This window comes from Apium graveolens, chromosome 2 (assembly GCF_009905375.1).
Source record: "Apium graveolens cultivar Ventura chromosome 2, ASM990537v1, whole genome shotgun sequence".
In the NCBI taxonomy this organism is placed as follows: Eukaryota; Viridiplantae; Streptophyta; class Magnoliopsida; order Apiales; family Apiaceae; genus Apium; species Apium graveolens.
In genome coordinates, this window is record NC_133648.1 from 63403177 (window position 1) to 63421426 (window position 18250).

General features: G+C 33.1%; 1 protein-coding gene and 1 long non-coding RNA gene across 2 annotated transcripts; both read left to right on the top strand.

The window, feature by feature from the left end:
• The first annotated feature begins 3232 nt into the window (after window positions 1-3232).
• Window positions 3233-7389, top strand: LOC141705958 (uncharacterized). Its single transcript, XR_012568547.1, has 5 exons — window positions 3233-3792; window positions 3919-4031; window positions 4113-4164; window positions 6180-7070; window positions 7203-7389. It is a non-coding gene; the product is annotated as an uncharacterized LOC141705958 (long non-coding RNA).
• Window positions 7390-13283: 5894 nt separating this feature from the next.
• On the top strand, window positions 13284-15970 carry LOC141705959 (uncharacterized). Its single transcript, XM_074508813.1, has 3 exons — window positions 13284-13534; window positions 13820-14219; window positions 15124-15970. Exons 1-3 carry the CDS (start codon window positions 13420-13422, stop codon window positions 15881-15883), a joined length of 1275 nt encoding a protein of 424 aa, XP_074364914.1. The 5' UTR covers window positions 13284-13419; the 3' UTR covers window positions 15884-15970.
• Window positions 15971-18250: the final 2280 nt, after the last annotated feature.

Here is an 18250-nt window from a genome sequence, read left to right on the forward strand (position 1 = left end):
ACTTCCGGACTAGTAATTCTACATCGAAACTAAAATTAAATAAAACTATCTCCAAAATATTAGAATTAAATAATTTAATAAATAAATTACACCTATTACAACAGATTAAACATATAATGAACTATGTTTTTTTCACATGAACATCGAATATTTTTATTTGGGTGATGTAAAATCAGATATTAAACATCGATTTCTTTAGTGAAAGGTGATGTCTATATTGGCATACAGACATCAGTTTTATCCCAAATAAAGTGATTTCTATGTTCAATTTAGACTTGAACATGTCAGTCTTTGACATCAGTTAGTTATTTAAAAGCGATGTACATTAAATTTTTTGACATGAATTTTTCTTCTTTAAAAGTGATGTCTATATTTTCACATTGATATCAGTTTTATCTCACAAAAACTGATTTATATTTTATTGGTTGACATCAATTTTTACACAATAAAAGTGATGTATATTTATTTATTACACTACTTACACAATGCAAAAATCAAATTATTTTTAGACCAAAATAACAACCAAAAATGAATTCAATATTAACAAAAAATATTCCAATATTATCATTCTCACATTAATGAGTAACAAAAATATTACTTGCATATTCCTATTCTATTAAAACCAAGTTGTTAATACATTGATCTGTAAAAATATTTTGAGTTTGAATTATAGCTTCTAAATGTTGGTAAAGACAGGACATGACCCGATTTTCTTCTCTAATTGAACGAATCTACCTCACGATCACCAACTGCACAAACATATGAAACATTCAGTTTATCATATCAAATGGCACAAACAATTGTAAATTTTGAACACTAGTTGAAGATTTAAGAGTGGAAAAGGTAGAACATACTTCCTCGGGAGGTTTTGAGCGGTCAAAGGTCGAGATATACACTTCAGCAGCTAAATCATATGCCTTATGATATTCTGCTTCCTTTACACTCTGCAGAACTTAAATAGTTTAAATACAGATTTTAGGCAACATTAAAATATTCTGCAGTGTGAATTCATAGATACAGATAAACCTATAAAGTTCTGCAGGAAAAAAGCATTGAAATGTCAGGAACTTTCTATCAAGCACTGGTAGCTCACTTTAAAAGCATATGCATTATTATAATGCAAAACTAATTAGTTGCTCCAGTGTTGGCGCATGTCAAAATATTGAAAATATTAAATTATTATTATATTAACTATTTGTCTGTGATGTGATCATGTATACACACCAAACACTAATTTTTATATATTTAATTATATTTAGAGGGGCAGAATGTAAAATAAAAAAAGTGTTTAACAAAACGAGGTTTAGTGGCTAGGAAAAAATAGATAGATTGAAATATAACTTGTAGTCTACAATTCATGGCTTCTTGAGGTTCATAGCAGACACACAATCGACACGCAGTCTAAAAACAAATGTTAATGATGCATCTGTTCGTCTTCAATGACATGCAAATAAACAGCACGATGACTAATTATGTTCTAGAAAAGAGACGCCTCATATTAGTTGTATTACAAAACATGTCACATATAAATTAGGCAGCTATATTTAAATTACATTCACATTCAAGTGGCCTGTATATGACTGAAGAGGACAATCAAGGACCCGTGATGTGCTCATTGATAAATGCCAAAGCTTCAATGTGTTATCCGTGGAATTGGCTTTGGTTTTGATGGTACAACACTTGCTCCCTGCAATAACAACACATGCAAGACAGACAACTTATTATACATCCAAATTATTCCATTGAATAGGTAATTAGATTACTATAGTACATTTATTTGAAAGATGACATTCACCAAGAGAAAAAGTATAATTTCCTGATTGATATTCCAGAGCTTCACTGAACCATCATCACTCCTGCTGGCCAACATTGTTGGATCTGCTAGCGAAAAGTCGACAGAACACCCACGCTTCTCATGCTCTTTCATTGCCAAGAACACTTGACTTCTTGTAACATCCCATATCTGATAAATAAGCAAATAGATTATATCTTGAACAAAAGCAATTTAGAAATATAAGCTTATAAGCATATAAGATTTAAGTACTATTACTTGAAGACGAAGCCAGAAAGCCTGTTGACTATTGAATAAAGGCCAGACAAGAACAACAGAATTCATATTTACCTCTATATACCAAAAAACATATTTTACTATAGTCCTTCATGTTTTTGTAAGTATATATACTTCAAGTTGAAAATCTTGGTTCTCTGTAGTGAGTTGGATTACTACGTCCTTATTAATGTCCAAAAATGTGAACTATAGAGTTTGATCGATCATGATAAACAAAAGTACAAAAACGTAGTTACTTCATTAAAAGGCATCGCAAGATCTGATTTATACCTAGCTAGTAGCTCCGAATAAGTTACCTGATAAAGAATTTTGAAACACAGCAAACGTTAGCTGCTTCTAAATTAATTGTAGACATAGTTAAAGAATGTAGAGATAGAGAGAAACCATGAACTCATCGAGCTCAGGATCGTCGCCTATGTAAGTTGAAGATACCGATCTTTCCGAGTAGACCTTCTCTCTTTCGACTTCCTCTAACAGATCAGTTATATCTGAAGATGCGCCTACGTAATAAAATGTAGTACATATATATTTAATCAGTTTGCGAGAATTTGAAAAAATTAAACCAAACATACACAATAGTGCTCCTCCTCTAAGAATACCACCAAATGTCACTGCCTATATCAATAAACCAGTTGTACCTACATTTACCACAAAGTTCTGTTAGTTTCTTTTTCCAACTTAATCAATATCCTCATAATTTCTATGCAACCATACAAATAATATATTACTAGCTAGCAATTTCCCCTCTCATTACTAGAAATAGTAGATATGAAATCGGTGTTTAGACATCGGCATGTAATGCACCCGATGTTAAAAGCCTGTTTAACATTGGTTTAAACATAAGTGATGTTGAATATTAATGCTGACATCGGTTTCACCTAGTAGCCGTTGTCTATGTTCAGAAATAAATCTCCCAAATTTATGATTTTAACTTTGACATCGGCTGATTTTATTAACCGTTATCTATTTTCAAAAATTAAAAAGGCCAAATTATGCTTTGAACTTTGACATCGGTTTATTTTGTTAACCGTTGTCTATGGTCATTTCTAAAATAAAATAAAATTTCACTTGTCTTTTTTCCTCCAATTGCGGTAAACTCTCCCCCTTTAATTTTAACAAAATATCACTTTATTCTTATTGCCCCCCTTTTCCAAAATATCTATCACTCCACTCTCTCTCCCGCGACCTCAGCTCTCTCGTCTCTCTCACATCTCATCTCTCTCTCATCTTTCCCCTCTTTCTCTCTTACTAGATTCTGTCTCACCTGGCGACCTCTCTTCAACTTATTCCGTCATCTCTCACCTCACTCTCTATCTCGACCTCACATTCTTACTTATCTCTCTCTGTTAAATTACAATCTACCGATTACAGTTACATAAACCCGATTTTTAATTACACGAATCCTTAATTGTTCGATTCTCATAAATTATATGAAGGTCAAACCCTAGATCTGGCTTCTTCAATTTGTTTGAGTTTTGCCTAATTTTAGTGTTCAATTAGTTGATTTATGTGTATATGTTACTATATATTTTGTTATCTCTCTCTCACCCCCTCTCTGTATCCATCCCTCTCTTTATCTATGTTTATCTCGGTCTCCACTCTGCCTCTCATTTCTACTTTTCAGCTTATCCTGTCCACCTTACAAATGGTGATTTTCCTTGTGATATAACTGGTATATACAACCGGGTTTGAAGAGAACTGGCTTTACACATGTTTTCCAGTTGGTAAGTAGCACGCTTTTCCTTGGAATTGAATAGTTTATAATATTATTTCAATTTACTGGTGTTGTTAGTTGTGTGACCAGAACGTCGATTAGTTAAAATAATTATTTATAATTTTATAGTTATAAGCATCTAAGGGCAAGGGAACAGAGTGCCTACTTCAGTATGCAAAGCACGCCCATCTCTCGTCCTAGATTTGAATTCTCGAGAAGTAATTCACGAGGATATGGAGAATAATAATGGTACAATTTCTCCCCAGATCCATCGACTTTGTGTTATGCTGGCAGTATATGTGTTGATTCTGATATTGAGTATATTTGTAGGTACTGACTGGGCACGAGGATAATGTAGAGTATGCATGAGATTAGAATATGGGTGAGTATGCTACTATGTTGCACGTTAATGTAACATATTTATGGATGGTTTTTGATTATTAACCATGATTCACATTATATTTACTTAAAGTCAATTCTTGTTTCATCTTCGGGGAACAAGTTACAAGTATTTGACCTACAAAAATGATCATATTTGTATACCGTACATGTTAATCCTAACCCTTGAAGTTGCGAGATATTAGGGACCTAAGAGTACATTTTGGCATTATAAATTATTATAATTGGAAATAAAGCTTATGCGTTGCTCAAAATTTCTTCTAAAACAAAAGGCAATAAGCATATAGGTTTAGATGAATACTGTGAAATTGTTCAGAGAGTTCCCTCCTTTGTTAGCATGTAATGTCACTGATGTTTTGAAATGTGTGGAATACACACTTTAACAATTAAATATACAAATGGTAAGTGGTAAACAACTATGAATTTTATTGATCCTATTAATTAAATGTCTTTTCTCACTTTTTTAATAGGGTAGGGCAAGGGAGGTTGATCTTGGTTTGATGGGAAGGCTATGATGTATGATCTTAAGTATCCAATGAAAGACAACATGGTGCCATTGTGGATTGTACATATTAAGAGCAGCTAACTCTACAGCCTTACCTCTTCGGCCACTAAAGAAAAAGCCATTGAAGGTAACTCTTTTTCCAAAGCAATGCTGACCAGAACTTGTGAACCTGATAATTTCTTTAAACGTTAAAATATCATAGAAATATAGCTTCTGTTCCAGCATGCTTAAAAGCTAAAGCTTACACAAAATACTAACTTAATAAAATTAACTACTAATTTACCGAAAAAGGTCATATAGCAGGACAGTACTAAGTCTTCGAGATACAAGTGTTTATAATAAATTGGTATTTAACACCAAAATATGGCCTAAGCAAGATTTTACCAGATATACATATGATAAAACCCATGTGCACGCTATCCGATGCAAATTACTACAAACAGCATAACTAAAATATTCAACAAAAACTGATGACAAGAACAGTTGTAATTCGAAAGAGTGGTTGGTTTATGAAAAGTATCTCCTTGTAATAGTATATATTCCATTATGATGTCTGAAATTTGGTCATATATATCCTCAGGCTGCCCATGAACCGGAACTCTGGTAATACCTGTTGAAATATTTCATTTTATGGTAACATCATATACATGTATGATTTATTTGTTAATTTTACTTATATACAGATTTACACATAGAAACTAATAGTTGCAATAGACAAATATATAAACAAATACTGTATTAAATATAGCATGTCACATTAGCAAGTTAGTTTTTTTTTGTTTTATATTAGCATGTTTATATTTTGTTTGTTACACAATCCTTTGATATCTACCAAACAATGATTGAAGAACTAACTATGGGAATGATCATACCAGGTAAATCAATCATAGTTAAATCAGGAACACCATTTTTATTTACAACAAGGGTCAGTGGTGTATGCGATATCCCTTTTCCATTTCCAGCAATCTCATTAGTGGCCTGGTTAATCGCTTTCGTTATATTTGATTAATCAATAGGAACCAGTTTTGTAAGATACTCCAACCGAAGATTTAAGTCAGATTGTGCATAATTCTGCAGCCTAATAATAAGAGGGACCATGGTACAATTCCCTTGCAAATTTTTTCCGCTAACCAGCTAGAGAGTTAGCTGGCTTTTTCTTTAGTGGCCGAAGAGGTAAGGCTGGAGAGTTAGCTGCTCTTCATACAATTTAGGAGCTCTAGATGCTACTTGTTTGATGGTTGCATTTTTAAATACAATTCTGCAAACACACCCCTGAAAGTTTAAATGTTAAAATTGAACTAATACCTTTTTGTTCACTAGGGAGTCAACATGCTACATGGGTGATCCACTGATTAAATTCTGTAATTTTGATTTATTGTGGCTTGTCTGTCTATCTTATTTTTATCAGTAGACATTAAATCTTCTTTGTGTTTTCTTCAGTTATATTGGAACCTAATTTCAAACTTTACACTCTATTAATTTTTCTATATCAGGTTTTGCTAAACGGCTAGAGGAGGATTCTGCTATACAGAGGATAACATATTTGAATTTGGTATGGGTATTAGTGATATTATATTCTCAAATAGTCAAATAATAAAATTTGTTCACCCGGTAATAAAATTATAGGTATGTTAAACTTGTCAATAATTTGAGCTTTGGACACAATTGATGCATTTTCTTTTCCCCAGGGGAAGAAAATTATAATGTTTCAAGTCTGTGAGCTGCTACATATATTAATATTCAGTTTTATTTGCAGTATCCAATTACTCAAAACCATTAATAAAGTTATATTTATAAGCTGATTATCCATAGACATTATTTCTTATTAGCCACTATGTATCTTTAAGTTTGTTGTTAGTCGCCAGTCCCTTTTCTTTTACCATTCTTTTATACCATTGCGTCTATTGTCATGTGACCAAATATTTTATGTAATATCGTGAAATATGATTTATAGTAAGGTGAAGTTACAGAAACACTAGTAGAACAAAGTATATAATTAAAACTAGCTACTGTAAGAATGAGAGATATACTACCCCTACAGTTTACTCCAAGACCCCAGTTATCTTTTAAAGATTAATATATGTTAAAATCATATGGATGCATTTCAAGTGTTCATCAAGATGTTTTGGCGTTCTGCAGATGATGGTGAAGATTTAGATGGTTTTCCAAATGAAGGTGTTGAAATTACGTTCTTTGATCTGGTAAGGTTTTAAATTATACTGGTAGATAACCGAGTTGATATCACTATAGAAATGGAATTATCTGAAATGATGGAGTTAGATGTCGAGGCTGATAGAGACCCAATGGATGAGTCTCAGCCTGATTCAAGTGCTGTTGAGAGTTCTGCAGAGGAGGATTTTTTAGGGCTTTCAGATCTTTACTGGGTATATGCTTTATATCTCTATTACTTTTTTTTTATGAAATCATATTATCATCTAACATAAACTTTTTATTAATTCTAGTTTATATATCAAATGTTCCGTAGTAATGATTGATATTGTTTATTTTTATTACAGTCTAAATCATCGGCACTATTAGAAACGGACGTACACATTATCGACCTGCATGGTTGATTTGCTGCTCTTTGGTTTGATCATGCAGAAGTCAGACTCTTCTTTAGTTTGTTGGAATTGGGTTGATTGGCTAAATTGGATGGAGTTTTCGGAATTTAAGAATAGGGTACTTAAAAATTAGTATAGTATGAGTTGGCTAATGGAATGCTTGTATTTATTTGAAATGCATGTATAGTATGGTATGAGTAATATTTTGGTATTAGACTCGTAATTTGGATGAGTACCTTTATGTTTCTGTTTGGATATTTTTGTTGGGATGTTGCACTCTTTTGGTTCCCTGTGGCTGTAAATAGTACTAGGATGGCATGTAATTTACAGAACATTAACATCACAATGGTACATGTAAACCGATGTAAAAAATATACAAAAGACATTATGTAAAATAATATTAAACATAAAATAACTAAAAAAAATAATTTGAAATAGTCATTTGACATCGGTTCTGAAAAGAAACTCAATGTATTTTAAGTCAAATAACATCGGTTAGAGAAATTGGCTGATGTTAAACAAAAAGATTTAACATCGATTTCGTGAAGAAAACCAATTTCTTATCCATCATTTCAAATCGGGGGGTTAATTTAACCGATGTCTGATCAAACATTTCACATCGGGCAACTAATTTAAATGATGTCTGATCTAGTATTTCACGTCGGTTTGTTCGAAAGAATTTAAATAAATGGCTTTTAGAGCCTGTAGATTTCATGTTTTAATGGATAAATACCTCATAATATACTGATATTCACCTAGAAATACTGTAATATAAGCTGAAATTTGTTGCAAAAATATCATATTTAATCTTAAAACCGATGTATAGCACTGTAATAGACATCGACTGTTAACTGATGTCAAAGACTGATGACATTTAACATCACACGCGAAGACATCGGTTCAGATTTTTTTAACATCGGTTTTAAACCGATGTCTGATCCCATATTTCTAGTAGTGTCTCGCTATCAGACCATATGTTCGCAAAGTAATGTGTGAACAAGTGTCTTGCATACTGTTGTTTCGAATATTTTAAATAAATTGGAGGGTAAAACTAGACAATTTAACCATGAATTTAACAATTCTTCAGGAAAATTGAACAAAAATCACCATCTTAAACAAGTAATTCAATTAGGGCTATCTATCGGAGACCTCATCCAATAACCAAAAAATAATAACACACTAAAACACTGACATAATCAAACCTCAATGAGTTAAACAAAGCTAGCAACACGATACTAAACCATTAAAAGACCTGCTATGACAATTCAACATAGTCTGAAGCTTCAACAGCCAAATTAGCTTCCAATTTAAAAGATATGCCCAAATTCTAACCTCATTATAACTAACCAGGATTCAAATTTACTAATAAAGTTAACACAATGTCAAACAAACAAAGAACGACATAGTATAGAGAAAACAAGAGAGCGAAAGAGGGAGAGAGAGAGAGAGATGGAGGAGGGGGAGAGAGGGGAGGGGAGGGAGAGTAAATACCAGCTCTGCAAGAGGTGGGATGATCATTCTAGAGATCCTTGAGCTCCTTCAACATCCTTTTGGAGGCCATCGATATGTATCTCCTACAACACAAAACACTAGATCAGCTAATTTGCAACATCCAAAATAAACGGGCGAACAAATCCTCCAAATCAAACAAATCCCCGACTAAAAGTAAGAAAAAAAGAAATTGAAAATATTAGGGTTTTGAGTTTAAAATCCCAATTTAAAACTTAATCAAACTAATAATTTGAGTTAATTGATGAAGTTTTCTAGCTTACCCATATAGCACTTCAAGGTTTACAGCTTCGAACAAATGGAATTAACAAGTCGAACAAATCAAATTTAAATCGGACAGGGGAGTGAGAAAATTTTGAGAGAAGAGTGAGTCGAGTGTGTGTTTTATTCCAGTTTTGTTGTGTGCAAGCAAATTTGAGAGTGAAAAGATTAGGGTTCCTGGGAGAGGGAGTGAGAGAGAGAGAGAGAGAATTTAGTCCAGAGAGGTTAGAAAGAAAGTGAGATTAGTTTTTAGTTTATTGTTTTTGTTTGACTTGGTTAAAAGATGGGGAAGCAAATAATGGACCGTGGAGAGAGAATATTTTGTTATAAGTGGGAAAAATTTTGACTAAGGGGGAAATATTGAGCCACACGAATTCAATTTTTTTAGTGAATTTTAGACATCGGTTTTAAAAAAGTGAGTCTTAAAAATAGAAAGACATCATATTTACGCGGGATGATGTTAATAAAACTTTTAACATCGGTGGCATGAGTGACCGATGTCTAATGTATGATGTCTATTAACAATTTTCTTGTAGTTTTATCATTCAGCTTATCTAAGTGGTAAACATATTCCGCCTAGCCATGTAATCTTATATATTTGTATCATCAGTTAGATATATGGGTTGCAAGAACTAAACTTTTGTGCGATGTCAGAAGCTCATGCTAATGGCAAATACCTCCAGAATTTGATGCATGCAGTACTTTTCACTTAATTATTAATATCCCAAATGTTTTCTTCATCCTTGTGATTAAGAACTTACAGTAACATTATGTTCTGATTTATATTTTATCTTTGTAAATGTAATATCTACAATGCCTGTAGTTGGAATTCTGGAAGAAAATTATAACATTTATTTTGTTGTCTTCAAGTTGTTCAACTGCATTTTATCTGCAGGCATCTACTCTCTTCAAGCTCGGCATGGACACTGATGCTCAAGAAGCACTTAAAGATGCCACAAATTTGGAATCCAAAAGAAACAAAAAGTGAAAGTGTATAGATTTTCTTAATATCTGTATCAGGTTTTTAATAATCGAATATGGAGATGTATATGGATGGGTGGATTGGATTTTGGTTATAGATATATTGATGTTGGTTATTTATTGGATGTCGGAATGGTTAGATGTTGGTTGTCGGAGAATGTGGTTGGATTTTGGTTATAGATACGGAAGTTAATTTAATATATTTCTGGTTGTTTGTTGGATGTTGATTTAGTATTTTTTTTGCTTTTGTCTGGGTTTAAACACACATGTACAGACTTATTTTTTTAAAAAAAGAACTCAAACATCGGTGCTTGTTATAGAATTAATGTGAAGCAACTAAAAACACATCACATGCTTAAACTAAAAACGATGTCTAAACTAACAAAACAAATCAAATTATAGGAATGAAAGCGATGTCTAAAATGTTAAAACACATCGCTTTGTGCAAGTATATAAAAGTAAATCAAAAGAAAACTGATGTCTTCCAGAACAGTGTATATCAGTTTAACTTACGCAACCGATGTTAAAGCAGAAGTTTCACATCGTTTCCTCAAGTAAAACTAATGTTATAAGTTATGTTTAACGTCGGTTGAGTAAATAAACCGATATAAAATAAAGAGTAGGACATCATATTTTTTAAGAATCTGATGTCTATCAGTTAAAATTTCATCCCTGTTATATGTTTATAGTGCTTTTTAACCTCCTAAATACCATTTTTCACAATCTAGTTTTAACATGTTATTAAAAAAAGGCTAATTATACATCAGTTTGCTAAGAAAACCGATATCTATGTACATCTTTAACATCGGCTAAAAACCGATGTTAAAGACCCCTACCTTTCTCTACACTTGCGAAGATATCGGTGTGAAAAAAAACCGATGTCTAAGGGTATTTTTCTAGTAGTGGTTACTCTCCTTTTTAATGGGCCGCAGCATGTAAAGTTAAACTTTTTAAAGTAATAAGGTTGGAACAAAATAAAAAAAATTCCATTATGTTAAGACCGGATAAATTAAATTATTATTTTATCCATTATTACTTAACCAATGTTCTTTAAAAAAATATTGGTTACTTTGCTTTTTACTTATTATATGCATGCGAATACCTGCTTTGCTTTTTATTTGTGTTTAGAACATACTTGTTAATAGGGTGTACACGGATCAGGTTGGGCGGGTTGAGAGAATTTAGCAACCCAACCCAATTAGTTCGGGTTTTCAAAATTTCAAACCAACCCAAACCGTTTAAATTTGTAACCCAAACCAATTTGTATACTTCGGTTTGGTTCGGTTTGGATCGGTTTGATCGGTTTATTAAATATACAAAATTAATATAAAAAATTATAATAAAACATAAGGTTTCAAAGTTTAAAACACATGAAAATAGTTCAAAACAATATTACAATCCTCCATATTGAATAGTCTTAAGCATCTAATTTTCGACATTTAAAGTACTAATAATATTGCTTACGCTTTAAATCTTGGAATAAATTATAAATGCAAAAAATATAACACTAATCAAACATCTATTGTTGTTACGAAATGAACTATGAACACGGAGGTTATAAGTTACATTTAGAGTTAGAGATATATGGATCTAAGTAAATGGCCTAAATATAATTTTGGATTAACTTATTAGCATGTACATATATATTTTAATCGGGTAGGGTTGGATTGGTTTAAAATTATCGAAAATCATATCCAACCCAATTAAATCGGGTTGACATTTTTTCAACCCAACTATATATCGGGTTGAAAAAAATCGGTTTTGTTCGACCGAAATAGGGTCGGTTCGGTTTGGATTGGTCGGGTTGGCCAAACCGTGTACACCCCTAGTTATCACACACACAAGACTTTCTAGTTACATCTTTGAGTTTATCTCTCTTCAACGTCTATTCCGGATAACTTTAAAAGACATCTTTAATTTGTATTCATATGCATGCAGATGTCTACCTAGTCTAGTCTTATTTGAACGAGGCACCTACTTGTTTTCAGTAGAGTCAAAAGTAGCTGCAAAATAAATACAAGGTTTTGTTCTTATGCTACTCATGCACATCGACTAGTAGTTCTTATTTAAAAGTTACAGATGAACAACACAGGAAGTTCTTGCATATTTGTACTTATATATACATAATGTGTTCAGTCGACTTGAGTAATGAGACTGCACATAGCTGTTTTTAGACTTTGTATATAATTGACGTCTAAATTTCAAGGTGTTTCTCTCAGTTTTTAGAGTGTGACCTTGATGTAATGTATCAAGGCCTAACTCCGAGATTAAGAATTAAGATGTAATATACTAGAAAAAACATCTTAGGTATCGATTTTTAACCGATATTTATGTAAAAACCGAATGATATTTCCGCGAGTGATGTTAAAGATATTTTTACAAAAACATTGATTTTTACCCGATTTCTAAGGGTATGTTACACAACGCTTTAGGTAAAAATTGATGTCTAAATAACATTTTTGTAGTATAATTGAACAATACCATCTAAGCATGAAGCCTAGACGGATTCAAAAAATGATATTCGAAATAAGGGATGAAAATGCGATGAAGTTAAATGTTTTTATTAAGACAATGGGACCATGAGGCCCTATCTAAGAAGACTTGATACTGAGGTTCGAAGCTACCATATAGCTTCGAAGTCATAATGTTCGTAATTTAATGAAAACTTGATCATGTTTTATTAAATCGTTTAAATATAGTAAATAAAATAATTAATGAAAGTAGACAAGCGGAATGATCACACATATATTATGTTTTGTATATTTTCATATTTCGGTTAAAAATTTAATTAATTATATCATAATTAGGTATTTGATTTGGATCCAAACCGAAACCTCGTTGGGATTTGGCATCTTATTTTACACTCAAAAATAAAAAAATGAACATGAACGAAATATAAGAGTCTGATTTAATTTTTAAGAGACATGATCTAACCCTACCCGCTCCCATCTCTAAACATAACATGATTACAACAAAATGAAAACCTTTAGCTAGGGTGAACGTAATTTTGAAAAATGTGGAAAATTGACATTGTCCATTCAAAACGAAAAGATTTGTTACAAGCATATGCAAGTCACTACTATTCATTTGTTAAAGATATAATTACAAAACTCGAAGAAGACGTGGCACTATTAAATATAAAAGACTTGTACGTAAAGCAGCAAATATCAATACGATTTATGTCTCACATTCTTTAACTTTTTGTGAATTTTGTATCACAAAATGACGGAGGAGGATAGACCGAAAGTCCATTAATGATGTTATCTATAGAGGCTCGCTGGTAGATAAGTGATGCAATATTTCTCCCCTTCTTAAAAATAAACCACAGTTAAGTATTCATCCACAACAAGAAATAGAGATGGACACTAAATAACCCCCTCCCCTCTCAAACAGATCATTTCCTACTTCTTGACGATAAAAAATGAATCAACAACAGCAGTGTAATATTTATGGAGGTACACACATGGCTGCTACTACTTCAAGAGTATCTCAAACTCCTCCTGTCCTGAGCAAACGGAAGCACCAAGACATTACAGGCAATTGCACACAAAACTTATCGTCATTTAAATTTAAAAAAAAATAAGGGAATGACTCAGGGTTTACCAGCACTGAAATTTATAAATGTTTTAGATGTTCATCCAATTCAGTTCGTATTTTATATGTTTACTCTTGACTTCACCAGTTTATATATATCCAAAAATTTGTTTTTAAATTTAGATATCATGTGTATGAACTTTATATATACCTTAATTACTTGAACATTAATTGAATGCAAATAAGTTTCTCAGAGATGAATTGATATTTTTCCCTTTTTCCGGCAGATAATGAGGCGGAAGAAGTGATAGCACTATCAGTAGAGGATCTACTTGCTGAAAAAAAATTCTCTTGTGAGTTTTGCAACAAGAAATTTAACAGAGAACAGAATCTGCAACTTCACAAACGGGCACACAATTTACCATTTTCCCTTAAGAATGGCAAAAATGAAGATGGGAAGCGAAAGGTATATTTGTGTCCCGAAACAACTTGTGCTAGTCATAATCGATGTAATGCATTGGGAGATTTTACCAGCCTGAAAAAACATTATAAAAGAAAACATAGTGAAAAAACATTGAGCTGCCCCAAATGTTACAAGATGTATGCAGTTCAAGCTGATCTCAGAGCTCACTTGAAGACATGTGGCACCAAAGAGTACAAGTGTGAGTGTGGTGGTGCTTTCTCAAGGTAATCTAAAAATCGTAAATGTTGATATCAAAAATTTTCCTGATCTCTGATTATAATATATGCTGATCAGTAGATTAATTATGTTCTTTTCAGCACTTCAACTTAATTTACTGTTAGGACACACACATATTACATAATAAACACAGGCCTTTAGCGAGAAAAGTACATACACACGCCTTTAGCGAGAAAAGTACATACTATGTAGTCACTGTTCAGTTACGTTTCTTGGTGTCTCTTGCGGTCCTAGTTCTCATCTCCAGGTGACGACATACAATTACTTTGTTCTCTCTCTGACGACACATACAATTACGTATGTGGATTTTAATAATAAATGGCTGTCTAAGTAGTTTCACTTCTGATTCGTGGCTTCCATTTCTTTTGTTGTATTTAATATTTAAGTAGTTGTACGACTTGTTTGCTTGACGATGATCCTAATAATTTTTAACCATTTTAGGGTGAATAGAAGTTTCTTCTAGATATCCATGAGCCATATTAATTTCTAGGATATATTCTATATTGTGACATGATTGCAGCTGTACATGAATGTTGATATTCTTGATTCGAATCGACTGTTAAATATTAATTTTTTTCCAATTTAAATGTGTAAGTTTGTAGGAATGCTATACTGCTTTTGTAGGAATGCTATACTGCTTCATGCTGAATCTATCTATAATTTAGTTCTCTGTTCTTTAATCTTAAAACCTTTGATGTTTTTTGATATCTACATAAAAGGAACTGAATTTTAAGATTAATCTAGTTTCTTAATTATCAATATTGTAAGCATTCACAGAACTTTTTCAATAACAAATCAATCCTCTTGCACGCAATCATGGACCACAGAATCATATGATTACTTGTAATTGTATATGTACTACTCTTTTAACAAATTTATTCATTGATACAGGCGTGACAGTTATATAGCACACCGGACACTGTGTGGTGCACTAGTCCAGCATCTATTTTCCCAGGATAACGATTTTCCAGCCACTAATATAAGTCAGGGAAATTTATTTGGACCAAATATAATTGATAATTTTTGCTCACTTCCCACCAACATGGCTGCTGTCAGTGCCGGTATTACTACCAGTGACAATCTATATCCTTCATTATATAACAACATCCTGGCTCCTCCCTACTCGACTTTACAGTCTTCATCACAATCTTCAATTCACTCTGAACGGAGGAATATTATCACTGTAACCAATCCAGGCAATAACAGCAATGCTCAAGGCACTGAATTTATTACTGACAATAGTTCTGAAGTTAATGTGTTGTATGACCGACTCTTTGCTGTTTCAAGTGCTCATTCTACTGCATTGCCACAAGAAGCTCCACAACAAGGCTATAGTCTGGCTAATCCAGGATACTCTGCTTCTTTCACAGGAAGTTTGAATAACTCAACAGGTACAATAGCTTCTAGTCTTGACACAGATTATTCTCATATCTACCCTGATTTCAGAAGTGCAGCTAGTGGCAATTCTCATTTTTCAGTGTTCCAAAGTAATATTAGTAGCAATGTCTCGCAAAATGGTTGTCCATCAGAGATTTCAGGCGTTGGTCAATTCAATCAGGAGCAGTTGCGTGGAAGCAACAATGGAGTGGGTGGCCAATCTAATTTCCCAGGTTTTCAAAATATGTGGATGGATGGAAGCGGAAGTTATTAGAGCCTACTTACTACAATCGAAAATATATAGTTATCAAAATAAATAAAAATTGCCAAACTATGTTGAGTGCAGTTGTAAGAAATTTTTATTTTACTTGTTAAAAACCTAAACAAGAGTCGTTTGGTTTTTATTAGTGTATTTCTTATAGCTGGCTAAATTGATTGGTTTTCCCATATATACTGCTCTATGTATTATTTGGCATGTTGCATTTGATTTATACAGTACAGGAAAATGGAGTGCTCAAGTTCAAATTTGAAGTTTATAAATCAGCCTATATATTCCTGCTCAGTGAAGCAATTTATTAGCAAGTGAACCATCATTGTACAGTTTATTAATTTCATAAGCAGGCATAAATGTAATCCCTAGTTTTAAATTCAGACATGCACCATAATTTGTTCACTTTATTAGATCAAATATTACTGCTGACACCACTAAATCATGAAATTTTGGGTGACTGAGGTGGGCTTATGGATTTCGCAAGTTATCAACCCTGTGTCCTGGTAGTCGGCCCTTATCCATACCAGTTGTTGATCCTAAAATTGTAGCTGTTTTCGCTAGCCGTGGTGCTCTAAAGCGTGATGCACACAACTCAACTGCCCCTAATTGGGGCTGCCACTTAGTGGGGGTGGAGCAGAGTATTCTGTCCACAGTGTTTGATGTTATATATTAAGGTGGAGTTGGCTTAAATGTCATTAGTAATGGTCTAATCTTCTTTGAAGTGATTGCGAACCAATTAGGCGCTTATACCTATGATTCGAATGGATACAAACTGGGGTTGTTGAATTGAAGGGTTTCATTTCTTGAGGATCTTTTCAGTAACTCTTGACAAGAGAGATCCCTAAATATCCATTTGAAAAAAGAGATGAATAGATAGGGCGAAGCCAGCTGAAGAAAGGGCGCTAACGAGCGAGTGAAGTATACGACGTAACGAGGCATGTAAACATTCTTGCATCTCATATTTGTCTTCATATTTTTACTCCTAATTTTTTGTGTCAATATTTTTTGGCTTAATGATATTTTGACCCTTAAAATATGGGCCGTTATACTCATCAGCCCCAAATATATGAAGTCATATTTTTTGACCCCTATATTATCTCCATACTTTTAACCCTTTTCGCTCCAAAACGACATATCAAAGAATATCGGAGGGTAAAATTGGCTTTTACTAAAATTGTTCCCTCCAAAACAAAGCAATATCGGAGAGTTAAAAGGTATAAAGACGGATACTATAGGGGTCAAAAGGTATGATTTCATACATTTCATAATATTCTTAATATAATTCTTTTTTCATTGATGACTAGCAAATTAGTTAAGTACAGTGTCTGGCTGCTCCCTGGGCGTGCCTCACCTTTGTCTATGGTTCTCCTGCGGAAAGTTGATGTTTGCAGAGTTCAATACAATATAAGAGTACATAAAATATTGATTGCTTCATTCTGTAATAATAGATTCTGATGTCTCATTGTTTCTTTTTCAATTCAAATGAAGATATGTGACATGGTTATGGAAGACAAGCAATTGAACATTTTGATGTCATGGTTAGTAAAGGCGAGGAGCCTGGTCATGTTACTTTCACTCATTTATTAAGCGCGTGTAGTCATTCATGGCTTGTTGAGGAGGGAAAGACTATTTGCTCTGAATCCAAAGGACTCAAGGAACTACATCATGTTATCAAGTATGTACTCCGAAGATGGTCAGGGGTTTGATGCTTCTGAAACAAGGATCCTTATTAAGGAAAAATGTGTTACGGAAACTCCAGGTTGCACTTTTATATATTGAGCTTGGACGTGACCTAGGTGGTCTGTGGCTTGAGGCTTTACAAATTACAAATGGTAAAATACTGATTTGCAAGCTAGTTTCTTTTTGCATGCCACAATATACAGTCGTTTTAAGGGGTTTTCAAGCATTCTTTTTTTAATGGAATATGATAGTAACATGAAATTCTAATTATAATCCGATGAATAAAAGTGGCGCATTACATAGCATTTTTACATTTTTAAATAAAAACTTACTTCCCGTCCATCGTAGCAATGCTGCAATGAACAGCTTATTCTCATGAGTGATAACCAAATAACAGTCTGTTTTGTGTTTAATTTTTGGAAAAAGCCTCCTCATCAATCCTTTTCTGGCGACTCTCATGTCAAAAGGATCAAGTAGACGGTTAAAAGATACTTGCAACGTTGATACTTACTCTGCAGCAATGAAGAGTTGATAGGTTCGGTATCAGGTATGGCCTGCACCCTAGTGAAATCTATTCGTTGCTTCTCTGGCCAATGAAATGAGCATTTACATGAAGTTCACTGCTCAGAGCCCGTCACTAAACTAAACCGGAGTTCCTTTATACGAGATCTGATTTAACAAATTGTAATC

Bases quoted from the DNA above. Each gene is read 5' to 3' on its own strand.
- LOC141705959 (XM_074508813.1), top strand. From the start codon at position 13,420: ATGAATCAACAACAGCAGTGTAATATTTATGGAGGTACACACATGGCT. The intron at 13,535-13,819 runs GCAATTGCACAC...TTTTTCCGGCAG, and splicing joins GAAGCACCAAGACATTACAG to ATAATGAGGCGGAAGAAGTG. The intron at 14,220-15,123 runs GTAATCTAAAAA...TCATTGATACAG, and splicing joins TGTGGTGGTGCTTTCTCAAG to GCGTGACAGTTATATAGCAC.